The following is a 21,062-nucleotide window of genomic DNA, read 5'->3' as shown; positions in this document are numbered from 1 at the left end:
CAGTCATAGATAAGGAGGGCTGGAAGGGACCTCCAGAGATCATCCAACCCTTTGCCTGAGGCAGGATCATCTCCATCTGAGCACTTCTATACAAATCTGTTCTCTAACTTGTTAGCAAAACTGCACGGCATCACGCTGAAGCAGTGAGGATGGACGTGCCCTGACCTCGGGTGGAACAGCGTGCCCTAGTTAAAGGCCCAGGTTCTGCTTACGGGGTAATTCTTCTCAGTGGCTCATCTTGGGCTTTGTCAGCAGCCGTGTCACTGTCATACGATGGTCCTACAGGGTTGTGTCAAGAGGTGTTAGTCTCTGGCCCAGGTCTGTTCGTTTGGAGCCCAGTCCGGCAAGCAGTAACACACATTTTAGTAATTTTGGCTCTTGTAAACCATTCTGTTGATTTGGACAAGAGGTTTCGCATCAGCAACCTTGCCTTTGTCTGCAGGATGGCTTTCTTTGCTTGCAGTTCCTTGCTTGGGGGCTCTTACTTTGAATTTGTGGAGCACCTTAAACTGAACTAATAGAAGATGCTGGGGGACCCAGCAGACTGACTGCACTCAGCAAATAATGCATGATAACCTACCTGAGTGTTTGTAGGCTAGTCCACTTGTTTTATCTCCTTGTCATTACACAAATCTCTTTTGGAAGTTGTACAAATAAAACAATTCCCCCTTTGCTGAGGAGGTATTGATTCTTTAGGCTGATCCGTTTGGTGTCATTTATTTTTCCTTTTGTGTGCGACTGCAGTATTCAGTCATGTTCCAGAGGTTAACAGCAGATGAATCTGGGACATCTGCCTTGCATTTCTATAGACGCCTTGTAACAATTATAGCAGAAATGCCATAGCTGTGGTCGGTGCTGGGTTAGTTAAGGGACTGAGGATACTTATGCTGGTGTGTATCCTTAGAGATGAGCCTCAGCAGCTGAGGAGGGTAAGTGTTGTGAGGTTCTTTCAATGTTTGGTCCCACTACAGGCCTGATTAGCCGTTTGCACAAGAGTTTTTCCATGTGTTTATCACGTCTTACCCACGATTTGTTTGCCCCAAGTTACTCACAAGCCCAGTAGTGGATGGAAGCTCTGGCACTATGATTTGGGAGCTGGCAAAGGACGGTGAGCTTGCATCTGGAGTCTGATCCCTTTAGGTTAAACCACTGCTTGGTCAGCCCTGCATCCGTTTTCTTCTTTACTCTGGGTCTGCTTTGGTGTCTCACTTGGCAGTATGGCTGAAAACCTGGCAGTGGGAATGCTGCGTGGTTTGTCACGTGGCTTGTTCTTGCTCGCTGTACCCTTAGATGGCTGATGCCAGCAGGCAGTTGGCATTCCCTTTGCTGAGACTAACCCCCTTGCCCATGAACAGCAGGTTCTGCTGTCTCTTCTTGTCAAGTTTGTTAGGATATCGACTCTAATTCTATGCTAGGGAATGAGCTGATGAGCACTGGCCTCTTCAGGATCTTCCTCCCATCCTTAGCTCCCCTCCCTTGTGACCCCATCACCAGACATTTCCTTGAGTGCTGCCAACAGTGTGGAGGAAGCAGGAAAGGAAAGAGGGTGGCTGGTTGGGTCCCAGAAATAGGACAATGAGAAAGTTGGGATGCTGTAGGTGTACAGGCCTATCAGGCTGCGTAAGGAAGGGTGGATTTGGACTCCGTTCTCAGCTGAAGCACCGCGCAATCAGTTTCCTATCTGCAGAAAGAGGATAATTGCCATCTCATAGGCGTTTTTGTTGGTGAGTGAAACCTAAACTGGTAAATCGGGTTGTGTGATTCTTGGCTTGGAAGGTGTCCTCGCATCGTTTAATAACACTCGCCTATTCTTTAAATTCTGTTCAGATGCTGAAGATCTCCACTGGGGAAGTCTTCAAGAAAACAATCTGGTGGCACCAGGTGCGTGGCAAGAAGAGTTATTGTTCAACCCAGTTGGTCACCATCCTCTTCCTCTGGCTTTGAAGCCACCAAATAGAGTCTCTGAGATTGGCCAGTTCGATGACGCAGATGAGTGAGGTTCCCCCTTTGGGAGGGCAGCGACTGGTCTCTGAGTTGAACTGGGTGTTGCGTGCTTGCGATGGGGCCGTGTGACAACGTTACATTTTGCTTGTGTTTTAAATAAGGCCAGAAATGCCAGACCTTCACCGAGGACTTTCTTTGAGAATATGATTGAACAAATAGACAGGCCGCACTTGATTTGTAGGAAGCAAAGATTTATGATTTCGGACTGAAGATTAGCCTTGGGGATCTATGTGGTTCTGTAGAACTCCTCATTTTTGTTCTTTTTTAGTCTGTTTGTTTCTTTTATTGATGTCTGGGAAGTACTGTTTTATTTGAACTTTGGCTCGAGGGCTAGATTAACCAGTTCTGACACATTGGTCCCTCCATCACTGCTGTGACATTTTTATTTTCTTTCCCTTTTATTACGTATTAATAATTGAGTTTGGCTAGCATTAAATGTTCTGTCCCCTCTTCCACATTCTGCATCCTAAACAATGGGATCCTTTTGCTATGTGCTGAAATCTGGGTCCTCTGAGTCCTAAGAGGAATCTAGTGTTGGACAGCATTGTCCATAATAAATATAGATTGCTTTCTCTTAGACACTAATTCTGTTTTTGTACCTGTCAATACAAATGGGTGGAACTGCAGAACCAAATGCATCAGTGAAAGCCCTTATAGCTTACCTGTACGGCTACACGCACATGCAGTCAGTTGGTCTGTTTGCATGAATAAGTATTAAATAATCGGACCCTTAAACACACAAAACCTGTGTTGGTTAAAACCCTGTCTCCCACTGAAAGCTTTTGCAGAGCAGGGACCTTCACATGGGTTTATCTTGTTCTTTTTTATTTCTAATGATATGTCACGGCATCTTTGTATGGCCAAACACGCTGTTATATAAATATTTGTACTTCGGTAGCATCTTCCTCTGTAAGACATTCCAGTGTACCTTGCAGACATGTTTGGATTACGCTTCACAATGCTGCTGATAGGCAGGAAGCCAAGTTATGGTTTTTGCTTTTTGTTTTTTCCCCCCCAGCAGTGAGAAAACAGAGCTACAGCGACAGCCTCAGGCAAACCAGTGGTTGTGCTGGGAGCAGAGGTATATTTGTGGCCTCCTAATACTTGCATTGCATTTACTTGTATTCTAATGAACAGCCTTGTGATAAGTAGACTGAGCAGATGAGCTGTTTGGTATCAACAGACTTGTGTTATTTCTCATATCTCCGTAATTCCTTTTTGCTTACGTGGCAATAAAATTGAGATCATGAAGAGTGCGCACTCTTGGTTTAACTGTTTAAAGTTGATGATAAAACTTCTGGTAGTTGAGCATGAGTATTCTATAAAGTCATCAAGGCTTAGCAAACTGTAGGCCACTTACGAGTGCTGCTGCAAGGTACCTGCTTCTAGGGACCTACTAGCACCTACACCCTCTGGTCTCTCCCCTATTTACATCTTGATGCAGAGAGGGCAAGGCATGCTCTTGAGGAGGTGGTCCCTGCCTCGGCTCTATCCCAGCCTCATCCCAGTCCTACTCTCATTGAGCCCTCCAGCTTGGGGCCTCCTGTTCAGGGCTGCAAGCTCCTGGCTCAGCTCTGGTCTCACCCTGTGACTTCAGGTACGAGCATCTGCAATATCCACTACGTAGGCAGCTAAGGACCTTGAGTCTTGTTTTTCCCCATCACCAGTCACCCCCTTTCAGTGGCCTCCACCTCCCCTACAGGCACAACCTGGCCCTCTGCGGGGAGAAAATGAAAACCACAAAAAGCAAGCACCAGTCCTGGTTCAAGGGATTGTCTCACATGGGGCTCACCACACCTCTTGGTGGCAGGCTCCAAGTAGAAAAGACAGCAAAGCAGAAAGTGCCCAGGGTACTTAGCTTGCTTCCTATGCAGGATCCTAGCTTCTCTTCACTCGGGGCTGCCACCGCAGTCTGGACTCCAGTTTTCATGCCTCTCGGAGAAGGATCTGTCCCTGGCAGCTTCCACAGCCAGACTGCCCGCCCTGGCCTGAGGCTTGGGCTTATGTGGAGCTCTCTTGGTCCTGTGACCCCTTGACTTCCCCTCCCTGGGTCATCAGTCTCTGCTTGCCGCAGGGTCTTGGTGGTCGTCTTGCTTCTGCTGCCTGTGAGCTTGCCTTTGGCGTCGCCACCAGGGCACAGGCAGAGGAGACGCAGAGTTGAAGTGGAAGGAAGCAAGGGAGGAGGGGGAGACCGTACCCATGAAACCAGGGGGACAGGACTTCTACCAGGGAAAGGATGTATCAGCAAACGCACAAAAAGTAAGAGAGAAGAAGGTGGAGGGAGGGGGGTGAAGGAGGGGAAAAGGGCCAGGTACCCCTGGATCCCCCTCCCATCCTAGTAATGGGCTAGGGGCCCTGTTACACAAATAGGTAGCACTCTTAACTGAAAAACTTTTAAAAGTGAATCTATTATTGATTGGTCACCAGCGATTCATCTATAAAATACATGCAAACACTTGGACCTCAGTGTTAGTTCTAACAAATTCATAGTGATTGATTCTGAAAGCAACACCTATCTTGACTTAATCCATCTCTTGGTATGTGGCTTACTACTTGCATGCCATCTCCACATGGAGGAGTTGTCCATGAAGCTCCCCAGCCACTCGCTCACCGGCCCCCCGAAATATGCATGATGTACATGGAGCACAGCGCAGCTGTATGGGCTCCCCATGCTCTGCTCCTCCTCTGCATGGCATGAAAGCAAGAGCTGTGCCCTTGAGGGTAGGGTAATGGGTCTTGCTCTGCTTTAAATTACTTCCCTATTAGTGGCGCAATGTAAAGCGCTGTTTTCTATGGGGAGTGATGGCTTTGCGATTTTTAGACGCAGCTGTCATCTTTGAGTAAAATGGGAATTGAAGGTGCCCACCTTCTCAGATTCAGTCATCTACTTATTTTGTTTTAACCATGAGGATAGAAATTCAGCCCAAAGCACAACTGCTTTCAAGCATCTCACTGGCTACATTCAAAAAGCCACTTGGTATTTTCATTTCACACTTAACCTTTGACTGTGGCTGGCAGTACCCAGTGTTGTTCTGCAGAGGGCAGCAAAAGCCAGTCCAGTCTGTACATTTGATTTTATTGGCTCATAGACTTGGGCAGCAAGTTTCAGATCTGGGGCTGATTTTTTTCACATCCTGGATCTGGGCTTATCCTGACTCTGCTGTGCTACTGTAAACCTGACTTACAGCACTCGTTCTTTTAAAAAAAAAAAAAGACAAAATCAAACAAAGTTCACCCTGAAATTGCACTAACAGCTTTGAAAAATGTATTTCACTTGGGAAACAAAACAAAAAACAAATGACCAAACAAAAACCTGAACAAAGAAAGATTTTGCATGATCTTTGGCTTAATGTGTTGCTACTGTAGTATACTGACCTGGCAGGAATAAAAACTGTACTGTTGCTACTGTAGTATACTGCACCCACAGGAATAAAAAAAGTTGGAACTAACAGAGTTCTATAAAGGTTAAATATCTTTCTTTAGAAATTACGCTTAAAAGTAATATCGATTAAACTGACCTTATTGAAATAGGGTTATGTAGCTTGGTATTGGAATTCTTTTGAAAAGTAATCAATGCGTATTGCTCTGCAAACCTTTTCTCATGTTCTCTATAAATGGAAGACGCATCTCATTTGACTGTCCGTCTAGGTCTTAAACTGTTGTGGTTTTTACTTGGAATCAGGTGCATCTATCTTAAGTGCCTTTTCATTTCATGAGAACTTGCTGTGGGAATTTTGGTAAGTGGCTCCTTTGCTGAGCTGTCTGGGTATATTTTTATGAGACAGGAAACTGAAAGAATGTATGATAGTTTTCTGTTCACTACTAGTGTAAAACTAGTCAGCTGAAAATAAATACGGAGTTTTAAGCCATGATCCTTATCCAGCAGAGATAAGAGAGTTTTTCCTTGTGGGAAGTTGGCAAAAAAGCTGACTTTGTACCTCTGAGGACCTGCTTGTTAGAGGAGGGCTCAGTGTAAGACTTGGGATTTGAATATCCTCAGAACACAGTGGTTTGAAACACAAGCACAGACTTCTTTAAAAGGCACTTTTCTCAGAGGATATGAAGTCATAAATAAAAAATGATAACCTCAACTTTACTTATGCTGGGTTCTGAGCTCTCTCTTACAGTTCAAGGAAGGGAACGTGGAGTTATTATAGTCATTCTTTCAAAACATCAGCTCGTCGTGTGACAGTGACCAAAAAAAGACACTAAAATGTTGGGCGTCGTTGGGAAGGGAATAAAAAACAAAATGGAAAATACTGTTATGCCACTATGAATCCATGGTGTGCCCACATCTTGAATGCTGGGTGCAGTTCTGGTCTCCCAAGCTGAAAAAGGGCATAGCAGAAATAGAAAGGACATCGAGAAGGGCCAATGAGATGACCACGGGGATGGGGTAGATGCTGCATCGGGAGGTTTGTAAAGATGAGGCTGATAGAAGATGTAGAATCTTGTGAAATCTTGAAGGATGAAAATAGAATAGGGAGCTATTATTCACCAAGTCCCAGGGTGCAAGAAATAGAGGCCGTCTGCTGAAATGAACAGGTTTAAAACAAATGAGAGGAAGCATTTTTTTTATTTATTTTTTTTACATGGCATATAATCAACTTGTGGGATTCATTGCCACAGGTGGCTGGACAGGCAGATTGTATAGTCAGGTTCAAAAAGGGACTAGATGAATTCATGGTGGATAGGTTTGTTGATAGGTGGATTCATGGTGGATAGGTCTGTCCCTAAACCAATGATGATCGATGCCATGGAGGGCATGATGGGGTGGATTATACTAGATCTGTCTTGTCCATATAGTCTCCACCTACTGCTTGCCACTGCTAGAGCCCAGATGCTGGGTAAGTGGACCACTGGCCTGACACAGTACGGCATTCCTTTAGTGAAGCAAATATCCTAGCTCCAAACACCTCTGGACGGTTCAAGCTCCAGCATGAGTCTTGCACTTGAACCTGTCTCTCCAGTTGACACAAATATCTCATTGTAAGTCAATTCCTTTACATTAAAAACATTAGAAAGTAGCATCTGATCCAAGAGCTTGGGCAGAGAGAGAGGCAGGGTGTTGCCCCATGGCCTCGTGAAGTTCCTTCCAAATCTGTGCATGCAAGTGACTTCCTTGACGGGCCCTTTTGTGAGATCAGGGCCATAAGTATTTGGCAGCCGGAAGAAACATGATGCTACATGAGCTAGTTCTGAGAAATGTACCAGCATGATGAAAGCTTTTTAGGTTCAGCTTTCCTATGTTACTTTGCTAGATTGCACTCCCGAAGAAGGTGCTAAGTAAGACATTGCTCAGATTGCAGGAGTTTAGTGGAATTTAATTTCTCTGCTGGAGTTCAAATGGCGTGGCAGTGTGGGCTGGTGGCTAAGCACAGAAGACTTGGGTTCAGCTTCTGATCCTGCCACGGCTTTACTTTGTGACCTTGGGCAAGTTACTTCATTCATCATGCTTTACTTCTGCTAGTTTACAAATTGGAGGGCTGCCACCTGCCTCTTTGTGTCACGGGATGAAGGGCTCTCTGCAGGACCTAGGAGTTGTTACTGGCATGTTTGGAATCTTTTCTTGGAACATCTTGACAAGGAATATAAAACTTGTTTTGGGTGCATCTGCCACTGCCTTTGAGTTATAGGGGATGATTTATAGGAGGAAATGCATTATAAAGGAAATGTGTTCATGTTTCCTGTTGACTACATACAGGGTTTAACTCACGGAGCAGATTGTGGAGGGGGTTCCTTGCTGCCAGATGATCACAAAAATCTGGTTAATTTGCCTTTTTTTTTTTTTAACTTTTAGTTATGTTGTTATCAGCTAGTCTCTTGTTTCCTCATCCCAATTAACCTGCCTGCCTGAGATTTTGAGTTGAGAAACTGCCTCTGCTGCAATAACTTCACAGACTTGAGGGGAAGTACTTATGGCAGCTGCTCATCATGACCATCTGCTGCTTCCAAGGACTCCAGTTTAAACCCCAGGGTCCTAAAAGTCATTTTATGAGGCTGTCCGGTTAGTTTCTGTAGCCTGTGGGGGACAGGCAACTTGCAGATTTGCAGTTCTCATCCCTGTGTGGGTCTGCATTATACACATTTGTACTGGAGCCAGTATCGTTTTGCTGGATGATACTGGGAATGCCCATTTACTCCTAGTTAATGTTTTTTTTTGTGGGGGGGAGTAGCTACAATTTGCACTCCTGAGTATACAGCACTGATATTAACTTAAGCTGTGAAAAAAGCGTTAACCATGTTGGACAGATTCTAACCTGGTAGAAATTGTTGTAGCTTGTTGATTTTATTTATTTCTTTTTCACTAGCTGAGTGTCTGTCCCATAACAGCTACTTAGCCATGCTTGTGGCAGCTTTGTGCTAAAGCTAAGGCTTTGCTTCTCCCAGGGACTTGCCCTGTCTCTAAAATGCTGCTAGTGCTGTGCATGTTAGGCCTTAGATGCAATGGGCCATGTTGCTACTTGGTGTCACTCCATCAGGTGCCAGGGATGACATTTGGCTTGATTCCTTGTGATTGTTCCTTTATGCTGGGTTTTCCACAAACTGATTAATTTCAGTACTTTTGGACAGTGTCAGTTAAAAAAAAAAAAAAAAAAAAAAAAAGTATCACTTTGCAGCTGACAGAGTCTTGCTTCTCTGGCCGGGGTGACAGCCTTAATTGAACCTTCAACCCCTAGTTATGGATGGTTCTTTTGACACTTAAGGATGAATGATAAAAAGGGTGTTTACATTCCCTTGCTGAGCTTAGCCTGTAAGTGTTCACATTTATAATTGGGGTTTGATTTATTTATTTTTATTTCTTCCCCCTCTTATCCCCCCCGCAACAAAAAACCCCCCAAAAACCCAGCCTCTCCCACTCTTTTTTTGAAGCACTGGTAGTAAGCAGCCTTGAAAATCAAGTCTCAGTCAGGTTGTGGGTTTTAGCCTGGGTCAGTAGTGTAGTGGCTGAAATCACAGCAGTTGGATGTCTCTGCAGTGGCGTGTGGGAGCTGATGGTCTGAATTTAGTTCAGGGTGGGCAAAATGTGACCCAGGGGCCAGATGCGACCTGCCAGGCCATTCTATCCAGCCCACGGGGTCCCTAAGAAATTTAGAAAATTAGTATTTATCTGCCCTGGGCTGCCTGTCATGTGGCCCTCAGTGGGTTGCCAAAACTCAGTAAGCAGCCCTCTGTCCAAAATAATTGCCTGCCCCTGCTCTAGTTTCTAATGGCCTGGCGTCCCGCTTGGCAGTCCCCTGTGGAGTTTCCAGAACGAGATCAGGGCTTGAACTGCAGGGGCGCTTGTACACGTGACGGGGGTTCAGTCCTTCGGGGTTGCAGTCAGTGCCCCTTCAATTGAAATGGTGACCTTTTAATTGAAACGGTGGTTTTTATTTTTCTATTACCACCTACATGATGTTGTCCTGGTGGACACAGGCACCTGCTGAAGGCAGAAGCGGCAAGGGCTCGATCCTTTTTATTTATTTCTTTTATTTATTCATTCATTCATTTATTCATTCATTCTGGGTGGAGCCTGCCCGGGTGGCCCCAGCTATTCTGGTGGCTGCAGGTACCTGCTGAAGGCAGAAGCATTGAGGGGCCTGATCCTTTTTGTCAGCAGAGGCTGCCCACTTCTCACGGCCATGGGGTAAGCTGATGGATTAAGGGCTGCAATGTTCCAAGTTGCACCTTTGTAAACTAAACTACATGGGGATGCTGTTTAGTTAGTGATAATGCAAACTCATTTAAAGCCCCCAAAACTTACCTATGGGTAAAGAGTAATGCTATTAAGCCACACAAAAGGAAATTTTCATCGCACCCTAGATGTTTACAGCCCCTCCCTAGGTATTTGTTTTTCTGTTGGGTTTGAAGCGCATTAGAGAGGGCTTCGGGTTTGGTTTTAGGGGGAAAACAATGAAAAGCTCCTCTGTTGCCTATGTTGTGCCTATTCTGTTTTCAGGCCTAGTTAACGTTATATTGTTGTGAGGATGGAACAATTGTATTTAGAGGCTGGTGGGGGGAGGTCAGGGGAAAAGGTCAGAGATTTGCCCAGTGGATCTGTGGGTTCCTTCTTTCCCTGCCCAACAAGCATATCCTTATTCTGTTCCTCTTGCCGCTCCAGGTATTTCTGTGCGTTTTAGTGGACATACCTGGGGCCTGTAAAACCACTTGATTTTTAAATTATAATTCACAAGCTCCATTTACCCCCACTTGGGGGAAAGGAGGAGGAAAGCAGATCTGCTTTTTAAAAAAAACAACACTTTTGAATATCTAAAATCTGTAATCTTTAAGGTCAGAAGGGACCATTACAATCATCTAGTCTGAGCAGCATGATACAGGCAGAGAACTTCATGTGCTAATTTATGTAGTAGCGAGAAATATTCCTCTCTACTATGTTGGTTTAAGAGATTTTTGTAAGCTCTTATTTTATGGTTGGATTAAGGGTGTAGGCAACCAGGTCCTAAGAAAGTGAGATGCTGGGAGGTTAACTTAGATCTTTTCTGAAGAGCGGTGTCTTATCTGCAGTTGGATCCGTCGTCGGACCTGTGCGCTCACATGGAGTTTCACCAAAGTCTCTCGGGTTCCCTGGGAGAAAACCAGACTAGGTCTGCAACACTGCTTCAGGCCTAGAGATGAGTGATGCGCTTTTTGAAGGGCGCTGTCTTGCCTCGCACGTGGAAAGAAGCTAATGCGAGTTCTCACCACAGGGAGCAGCCTCTGCCCGGGTCCTGTAAGCCCGGGTTGCCAGAAGTGCAAATAACTAACCCTGCTCCGTAAGAAATGTATGGAGCCTCTGAAGAACTGGGAAGCAAATAAGCGAAAGTCGTTTCTTCCTTTAGGTGAGGGGTAGGGACGATGACGATGGGGAAGCTTGAGGGTTTTGCTTCTGTCTGTGGATATCACGTTTGGAGGCTGCCTTTCCTATTTTGGGCTAGACAGGTCAATCCAAATAATTGCACAAAGACAGGACTTGTAAAAAAGCCACAGTGCTAGTCGGCAAACCCCAGGCACTTTCTCAGCTGCATTCATAACTGGATTCAGAAGATGGTTCAGTGTCCCTTGCTCTCAGTTTAGTGCCTTTTGGCACGTTGGTGGCCTCCTCTCCTTGGGACAGACTGCTACCCTTCCGGTACCAAAACTGCTTCAGACGCCTCCTCAGTTCGCTCTTTTTGCCTCACCTTCCAGTGCTCCCCGCCTTCTGGTGTTGTCTGGGTTTCTGAATTGCTGCACTGGAAATTGCCTGTATGAAACATATTCTTTCGGCTGGCAATGAGAGGTAATTTCTTCCCAGATCTGTGAGTTCAAATTATCCAGGGCCCTCCCCCCTCAATTATATAATCCTGATTAGAGTCTCCATATTTCTTAAATCGACCATGTCTTCGTCACCTTCAGACTAAATTTTTTGTTAAAAGCTCTTGACTGGACTCCCTTGGATAGTGAGCCAGAGGCTGCCCCTCTGGCAGAGGGCATAGCCTGGCTGTGCAGGAGGTGGTCATGCCTGGTGGCATCTGAGATCTGCGCTCTGCTTTTGGGCTGGAGGATCCAGTTCAACATTTTCCTGGTGGTCAAGATAATACCTGATTTAGGTTCCTTGCCCCTCTTCTTCCAGGGCCACTGAGTTTGACTTAATTGCTTTTTATTCATCTGGGCTGAACTTGGATTCCAGCTCCTGGCTGAAGATCCATGTGTGTAACTCCCATCCTGAGCCTGTTGCATCAGCATTCACTCTATAAGTCTCTTCAAAGCCAGGTACTAGGCTTTTTTTCATTGGATTCATCTCATGTTTGACCATATTGTCCTCCCCTTTTTTGGGCTAGATTTTCCTCTTTCTAGAGTTTTTCCTTTGTTGCCTGTTGTTTGCCAGGGGCTGCTTTTGGGCTCACATGTATTTTATTTTTTGTTTCTTGTTCCAATACAAAGCCCAGATATTGGCACCAGCTAAACGAACACATATATGGGCTTGCAATATTGTGACAGCTGCCATCTTCTCAGACTTTCAAGGAGCTGACCCAGAAACCACCGGCGCTAAGCCTAAACGTCTACAGCTCGAGCTAAGAGTCCAGGATGGTCATCTGGGTTTGTAACTGTCCTCCTCTGGGAACAGGGCACAGAGTGACACCTGTAACACATGCTCCCCAGTTGGCTACAATATCACATGCTTAATCATTTTTTTTTCTCTGACTCCTTTTGGCTTTGTGGGTCCTGTGAAGATGGGAGATCACCATGCATGCAGCCCGATGGCATAGTGATGCCATTTTGGCATATAAAAGAAGTAGGGGGGATGCCTTCTCTGTCTTTCATTTCCTTAAGCTGGAAGAGACTGGAAAGCCTTCGTGAGTCTGTCTGGCAGTCTGTCTGGCTGAATAAGGACTCCTGGCTGGTCTCTGAAGGGAGGTCACACGCCGTGTTCTCAGTCTGGGAGACGGATGCAGTACAGCGCTCTGGATGCATCACGGCAATGCAGAAACACGGGGGTTTGTTCAGAGGGCTCCCTTCAAGAAATTTCGTCTACCAACAACTTCCTGCTAGTTTTATCACCAGAGCCCACAAGGAGGGCTCCCGAAGGCTTTATTCAGTTATTTCCTGTCTGATTCAGACAAACATTTAATTGCTTGGACAGATCTTGCCTTGCCATGCAGCCTGTTCCACAATATAACATTTTGGCTGCACCTGCTTGCAGGATGTTACCTTGGACGTAATGCTGATGAGAGAGAATTATTTTTAGCGGTTCGTAGCTCTGAAGCTGTCCCTGCTTCTGTTTCACTGTCCAGTGCTATTTTAATGCTGCATGTGCCATCTGTTTTCTTCATGACCTATCAAGTGTCTTCCCTGTTCTAATATTAACAGGGAGGCCTCTTCATTCTTGCCCATTTTGAATTTCTACTACCGAGCTCTCGGCACCTGCGTTCTGATTTCTGCAATCTAGGAACAGTCGCTTGCCGCTCAGTTGGCCAAGCCTTTCTCCCTCTCAAGTACAACATGCTTGCAGCAGTCAGCTTGTAGGCCTAGCTGTTACTTTGCTGTGCCTGCGTCAGGTCTGCTCAGTTTAGAATAGGCATGTAATAGCAGCACAGTTTTCCATAAAAATCATCTTGGTGGCATCATCATAGCTGTCCTTGGTGGCTCTGACTCCTCTTTGCCGTTGTCTTAGTAGGGTCACGGACAAATTTTCCATCCCCTTTGCTGTTGTATGCATTGAGTATGATTTAATTAGCCCCATTGCTGCATATGGTGATAGGTCCCTGAATGTCAGCAATAAATGGTTTTACCAGGGACTAGTTTTGCAATTTCCAACCCTATTTTCTCTCTCCCATCTTCTGTTAAATGTTACTTGTCACAGAATTGTTCAATATGATGGTGCAATTTTATAGGAAATCTATCCCACTTTGGTTAATGTTTTCTGACACAATATGGGGGGGCAACAAGGCTGTTCAAATGGCATTTTTCATTTGAATTGTTTTCTGTTAAGCAAAATTGCACAATTTAGCTTGTCCACCAGGGTCTGGTTTTGGTGAACAAAAAGGGAAGATGAAATGGTGTTAATTATACTTGTATTATCTTTAAATATTCTGGATGATTCATGCCATCACAGGTTGATAGCAGGATGACATAGGCTTTTGATAGTCTTCTGTCTTAAAAATCCCAGACATAACACCCTGCGTGCTCCAGATTTAGCTAAACTGCTCTGAAGAACATTTGGACTTTTTCCCCCCCTTTTCATACCTTTCCTTAGCCTGTGGACTCGCTGAGCCTAGGTCCTTATCTTTGTTCCAAGAGCCCCAAGGAAAATACAGCTGGATATGATTGCTGCATCATTATTTTCTCCTTGGGTGGAGAGGGAAGGGTTTGAGACTGAGCTGAAGTTGGACATACAGGCAAAGCTATCTTGTTTTATAGCTGATGCCAGAATTGAGCACTGTGCAGCCTTCTAATTCACAACTAGGGATTTAATATTCAGAGAGAGTTAAGTGTTTGAGAGCTTGTGTTTGTTTTGTCTTGTCCCTGCCTGGCTTAGATCACTGGTTCTTAATCTTTTTTAGACTCGTGGGAGAATGCTAACTCTTAGTTTTCACTCTCTCTTTTTTATTTTGCCTACAGAAAAATAATAGAAATAAAAATTTCTGTTGCAGAGAATTCAGAAAGACCACATCTATGGATTTCTAGTGAAATCTCTCGGTTTAACTTGGGTGTATCATGTTTGCAAACCTAACAGTGCTAACATGATGTGGCACCCCGCAGCACCCTTGAAAGGATCTCAAGGTATCCCAAGGTGCCACAACACCCTGGCTGAGAGTCACGGGCTTAGAGACTGGGGTTCATTCTGCACTGCTGGGAGCATTACACTGACGGTGGGAATAAAAGCTTGCAGTGAGAGATGGGGGAACATGGGTGCTATTGCTTCAGCAACTTACTACATCAGCTGTGAAAATAAATAAAATATCCCCCAGATGAATTGAGGCAAAATTGACCGCTGCCTGTCAACCCAAACCCCAATATTTTGCCCAGGGTGCTTAAAGAAAAACTTTATGAATCTAAGATTTTTATCTGGGTGATAACCAAGAGGTGAAATGCCCAGATCCAGCTGGGGCTGAGTGTATGTGGCCAGAGTTCAGCAGCCTTTGGAGCAAAAGCTTCTCAGTGGAAGAAGCTCAGTGGAGATCAGCTGCAATTGTTCTTGACTTCGGGGACGTGGTTAGACCCCGAGAGTCTTTATCTCCTCTTTCTTTATCTCCTCTTTACACTTTACTTTAAAGGCACTTTACATGTTCTGTATGTCAGGATCAATGGAAATAATGAAGAATTACTGAGGCCTCATGTAATAAAGTGAAAGAGTCAGAGGCTGCAGTTAACTTTAAAAAAAAAAAAGTGGTAGGATAATTTTCTGACTGAACTTGTGGCTAATTGGGCTTGTTCCAGCAAGACATTGAGTACTCTGCTTTTACAGAGTGAGAAGCTTATCACTGTAGTGTGCAGGGGAGACTTTCCCCAGCACGGCATTGTTTAATTGGCTAGGAACAGTAAGAGCTTTTGTTTTTCCTCTGCGCCGTCCTTTGAAGTGCCAGGTACTTGCCCTCCCATTGGTGTAGGATAGGACGGGAGGGACCAGAGCTCTGATCCAGAGTGACGGATCCTATGTTCATAAAATGACTTTAGATCAGGGTGTGCAAAGTCCAGCCTGTGTGTCACTTCGGGCCCGTGATGGACTTTAATTTCCCGGCAGCCCCTGCTTTCATTGCTGCAGCCAGTTTCCATGGAGACCCCAGCAGTGGTGGGGCCAGGGTTTCCATGGAGACCGACCCCAGCAGCGCTGGCAGGGTGCTCGCAACATGCGGACCGTGGATTGCAGTTCTGCCTCGGCTCTGGACCACACCGTCACTACCACGAGATCCCAGTGCTGGCCCTGGAGCAGGTCCCCGCTCAGCCGTGTGCACTGCTAGTGCTGCTGGGGCTGGTCTCCATGGAAAGCCTGGCCCTGCACTGTCACAGTCCTGCTGCTGGGGTTTCCATGGAAACTGCCTGCAGTAAGGCGCGCAGGGGCTGCTGGGAAATGGAGTCCAGCCATCAGCTGGATCTGCCATTTTGCCTACCCCTGCTTTAGATTGTAAGTGAATCCCTGATTTTTATTAATATACATGACTGAAGATGTACTATCACCTAATTTGGAGGTCTTCAAGAGGAGGCATGACGGTCACCTGGCTGGGGTCATCTGACTTTGGTCCTCTTTCCTGCCAGGGGCTGGGGGTCAGACCCAATGATCCTTTGTGGTCCCTTCCAACTCTACAGTCCATGAGTTTGTGAAGATCTAGTTCTTAGTGAAATAAGAGTTGACTCTCAGTTGCTCTGTGGGAAGAGAGAATACATTATAATTAAGAAACACCATAAGAACCGTCTTCAGGAAATGGTGACTGTATGAAACAGTTCTTCTTGTTTTCGGGTTATTTGCCATCTCCATGACACACAGAGGGTTGCAGTTCATTCTTCAGTGATAATGCTGGACATCATCTGATTGCCTTAGTCCATTCAACAGCAGGAAGCAATATATTACTTCTGGCTTAGCACTTCTTATATTCAAAACTGATTTCCAGAAGGACCTTTGCAGATGGATTTTACATTGTGCGTTGCTTCGTTGAGGAAGCTTCTTGCCAGTTGTTTATCTTTTGCTCTGAACAACCGCAGACTTTGGGATACTTTGGATCTGGACTGGTACTTTGAAGGTTGTGGCCATCTCTGCTTCTAAATGCCAACTATGGAATTAGCAACTGTGGCAAAGGGGTGCCAGTTTGTATTCTGTATATAAAATGAACATTCACAGACACTTAATTCTCAGTACAAAAGTTGTTAGGAGCAGTAATAGCAGAAGTTGAAACCATTTAGCAAATTTTCTTTGTCAGGGGTGAGATGAAAATAATATTTGCAGCATGACTATGTTGTAAAGAGCCTCAGAGGTTGTTGGTAGTGCCATTAATAGCTTTGTGTATGGAAAAGCTATGTCTATGGGGAGAAATAGCTTATTCTCTTTAGGAGCTGAATCTGCCAGTTCTGTTGTTTGCCAAATAAAATAATATATATTTTAATTCCAACTTTTGGTGTTGCCTGGTTACAGAGGCTTCCTAGTTGCAGGGCTGTACTGAATTTCATTTCAGATAAGTACCTGGCCAAACTCCTTTTTTTATTGGAAAAATCTCCAATTTTTTTTTTTTTTCCCCCTCGCCCTAATCCAAAACAAAGATTTCCAGATGCCGTTTGTGAAAATGATTTGTGGCACTCATTGCCACACGAAGTCATAGAAACTACAAGCCATGACCATGACCAGCGTTCAAATCAGAATGAGATATTTTATTTGAATATGAGACACTAGGCCTGTGTGAAGCGGCATGTATGTGCTTCGGATTTGGATTTGGCCGATTTGGAGGGACAGTGATTTGCTTTGGAGATTCGAATCACTGTTCTGATTAGATTAGGCTGAATCGGATCCAAAGATTTGGCGCCACTTTGGAGATTCGGCCACAGACTAAACAGGCAGCAGTCCTCACCATGCCGGACACAGCTGCCTCCAGCTGGTAAGTCTGTTGTGGTGGGCAGAGGTGTGGGGGGGGGGAGGGGCGGATCAGTGCCCCCACAGTGAGGGAGGGTTTGGGGCTGGGACAAGCTGCCCAGCCAAGGCAGAGAAGCGTGGGATGGGCACAGCAGTGCTCAGACTGGGGGCTATGCCTTGCTGCTGCTTGCCCGGCGGGGAGCAGGGGGGGCGATGCAGATGCAGCTTACTCCAGGCGGAAGGGGACAAGTGGTAGCAGGGCATTGCCCCCTCGCTCTCCACCCCGGCTGGGCAGCTTGTCCCAGCCCCAATCCCTCCCTTCCCCTTACTCCTTCCCTCCCCGCTTCATCCACCACAACAGACTTACCAGCTGGAGGCAGCTGTGTCCAGTGTGGTGAGGACTGCTGCCTGTTTAGTCTATGGCCGAATCTCCAAAGCAGCACCAAATCTTTTCTGAATTGATTCAGAGGTTTCCGATTCGATTCAGACCTTTTAATTAGTCTCCTGAATTGATTCGGATTTGGAGATTTGGCCTCCGAATTCAGCCGAATCTGCTCTGAATTGAATCTGCTACCAGAGCTTTGCACAACCTTACAAGATATCCATAGTCACATGAAATAAAAGTGAAATGCTAGGTGAATAAATATTCCCTTATTCTTTAGAGCATAAGCTACCCACTAAATGAAGATCATACTGGTAATTCCGTGGGTAGGTTATTCTATAATTATCCATTCTGCGCTTTCCTTCACATTCAAGCATTGTGTTTCTACTGGGATAATTGCTGCTGTCCCAGGAGAAACTATGAGTGCGTGTAAACGTTCATTCAATTTTTCTGGGGGGGAACATGCCCCTTCCAGGAGAGAGATCTTCTTGGTGTCAACCGAGAAAATCTCTATTGTGAGAGAGACTCTCTTGCAGGAGTGAATGCTCCTACACTCCCCTCCCAGTCTGGTCTGGGGACTGCCTGGTTGGGGGATGTGTGGGCTTACTGTCCCACTGCTTTAGTCCCCTTCTGTATTGGGCCAGGAGCAGCAGGGTTCCTGGTATGAGTTGTGGGCAGAGGGTTTGCTGTGTTGCTCCTTCCACTCAGCTCCTGGCCACCTGGAGCAGAACAGAGGAATTCCTCGCTGCCCACCCGCTCCTCAGACATGGTCTGAGGAATGGGTGGGGGCCTTTGCCCCACTGCTCTTCTCCCTTCCTGAACTGGTCCCAGTGGGGAGGGGAGTAGCAACCCCTGCTCTCTGCCTCTCCCCCGGACTGGGGGCTTTGCCTTACTGCTCACTCTACTTTCCTCCTGGGACCGGGACCAGGACCAGAGTGGAGAACACCTGTTTCCCAACTTTAATCTGCAGAAGGTGCAGACTGGGAGGAGTGGGGTGGCCACTGTTTCCCATGTCTTCACCAGACCAAGGTGATCCCAGTCTGGGGGAGGCTGCAGGCTGGATGCCAGATGCCTACACACTCCCTCTCCCTAGTGCCTCACTATACTTGTGCAACTGTAACCATTTGCAACACAACAGGCTAAGATTCAGTATGACAATTCCTGTGTTTCCCCTGTGATGCTCAAAAAATGACACTTGTATCAGGGTTTTAAAAGTGAATTTGACAATACCGCTGTGAAGCAGAAGGGATAAAATTACAATGAAGATTACTCTGTCACCCTGGCAGCTGGCTTGTGCCAGCAACACACCTGCCTAGCCAGGGCCAAGAGCACCGGTTTTTGACCTTGCTCACTATTGTCAAGGCTCATTTTCTTTATGACTCGCAGCAAAAGAGAGCGTGTTAGGCAGTTCCCGCCGTGTGCTCTTGTAACTCAGATCCAAATGTGGGTCTGTGCTTGTTGCTGCATAATGTGTGGAGGTTCAGTATAAATATATATTGAACCCAGCTCCTGGGGAAGCCTCTGGACAGCACAGGCAGGGTGAGTTAACTTGGTATGCCTCAGCCTTGAGGGGTAGTTCAGGGCCTTTACTCAGTACAGTTTTAAGGGCCAGATTCGGATTTCAGTTATGCTCACATAACTCCATTGACTCATTTGGGGTTGCTGTAGATATAGAGCAGAGTTGCCAAGGTCGATCTGCCATCTGCAGAACATTTGTATCGTCTCCTCGGCTTTGATTCAGCCTTAGGATATACAGGATCCCATTGCTGTTCCTCAGGACCCAAATGGCAGCTACTCTGTTCAGGGATGGTTTGGAGCTGCCCAAGTCTGTAACAGATGTGGTTGGGTGGTTACGGGTAGGCCAGCCTGGGCTACTGAATAACAGCCCAGTAAAGGTCTGTTACAAGTTTGAGCTTCTTGCTTAGGCTCCTTTGTGTAATCCCCCACTCTAGGAAACGGGGGCGCCTCGCTCTGTCTAGTTAAACTCAGGCTGTAGCGTCTACAGCACTGCAGCATTGTTCGCGAGACCATGCACTGTCCTCCGTCCATCCTGGATCCATGCTTCATTGTATGTCTAGGCCAGTTTGGAAACGTTGCTTGTAATGTTGCCAGGTGTGTGTAAGTGCTGGAGAGGAGGGGGCTTTCTGAACTTGTTTCCATGTAGGGCAAGTCCTTTTGGAGGCTTCTCCAGCTGTATGCCAGGGTCAGGAACCTGATCACCATCCCGCCTGTCCAAATTCACCAAGTGACCGTGCAAAACTAGTGATGAAATGATGTGTATCCCAACTGTTACTTCTGCGGCAGCCTGTGTGTGTGTTTATGCTTGTGCGCTGAATGTCTCTCATAAATCAACTATGTAAAGCTTTGATTCTTTTAGATGAAACATGTAGGTGGTTACTATAGTACAAATGGCTTACTTATGAAACGGAGCGTCCTGAGGATTATAAGGAATTGAATGCAGTGTATTTATGCCCATGTGGTTTGTATTCCCTGTCTGCTCTGAGTTGGGGAAAACTCAGAAGAGATGTGTGGTCTGTGCCTCACCTTTGTACCAAGAGGAGATGGGTTGAAAAATCAATTTTTTCAAGGGCACCCACATGTTCCAGTCTCCTAAGCTGCACAATGTGAGAATTAGGTGTTTGAATCCTCTAGGAAGCCTGGAAAAGAGCTGAAAGAGCTGGCAGGACATCTGCTGAGTATAATCCGAATAGTCTCTACAAAACCAAATAAGTCCTGTGTATGCCGTTTCTCTCTCTGAGAAGTGCTTGTGTACACACACACACACGTACACATACAAAATGCATATGTATCTAGAGGGCTGTCTTTGGAAAGAGCATGCTCATGGAAAACACAAGTGTGTCTTAAAGTGTGTTTTTCTGGCACTTTGAATTCGCTGTCTGAGCACGTTGTGTGCATGGGAAGCATCAGGTGCCTTGAGCAAATAAAAATACCAAATTGCTTGGGCACATCTGTGCACCCTTGCTGTGTAGGCTGGCTGTTTCTCTGCTATCATCCTGACTGTTTCAGTCAAGTCCTTTAATGAGCTCCAGGAGTTTCCTCGGTTTCTGAGCAGACAGATGTTGGCACAAAATATCTCGACTTCTTTGTGCTGAAGATGCTTTTTCACCTGCCTTACCTCTAGGGACCAACTGCCCAGAAGTTTAGTGACACACAAGAAAGTGATAAACCAATCCAGGAAATGCAGTTGCAACAATGGAGAGAGCTTTTATTGGAAAACATAGTTTGAACTGTGATTGTGTGTGCTTATATGGGGAGTTAATGAGTAGTTACTGAGCACACAGCAAGCCATAGAGCAGACACCTCCTCAGTCTGTGTGATCTTTGAGAGAATGAAGTTCACGATAGTTCTCACTATGACAACTTTATGATTCTGCTGCCTTAAATATCACCCTAATCTTAATAGACCCTAAGATTAGATCAGAAGTGTCTGACTCTCTTGTTTTTCCAGTCTATTGTTTGTTGCGACCATTTTAATAAAAAAAAAAAAAGAGTGAAAGCTGAAAATGGCCAGTTTTATGAAGGCTCCTCAAACCTCTTCTGTTGCATTAAAAAAAAAAACCGGAGTTATTTTCAACCAAGTTTATTATATTTCAGAAACGTCTTATTTTACAGGCAGCACGTACCGTAAAACCGCAAC

At 45.7% G+C, this 21,062-nt stretch overlaps 1 protein-coding gene across 6 annotated transcripts in view; it reads left to right on the top strand.

The window, feature by feature from the left end:
• The window catches only part of COPRS (coordinator of PRMT5 and differentiation stimulator), a 187,030-nt gene that overhangs the window by 2,371 nt on the left and 163,597 nt on the right, over window positions 1-21,062 (top strand). Inside the window, exon 5 of one of the 6 annotated variants that reach the window (XM_090060238.1) lies at window positions 1,828-3,260. The exons of the other annotated variants lie outside the window; for them this stretch is intronic. Within the exon in view, the coding sequence (XP_089916364.1) occupies window positions 1,828-1,997 (170 nt within the window). The 3' untranslated portion in view covers window positions 1,998-3,260. Of the gene's footprint in view, window positions 1-1,827; window positions 3,261-21,062 lie in introns of those variants that run through there. 6 annotated transcript variants of the gene reach the window in all.

Source organism: Crocodylus siamensis, chromosome 8, assembly GCF_052110815.1.
Source record: "Crocodylus siamensis isolate JL-2025a chromosome 8, ASM5211081v1, whole genome shotgun sequence".
NCBI classification, from domain to species: domain Eukaryota; kingdom Metazoa; phylum Chordata; order Crocodylia; family Crocodylidae; genus Crocodylus; species Crocodylus siamensis.
This window is presented reverse-complemented; position numbering and strand designations above follow the sequence as displayed.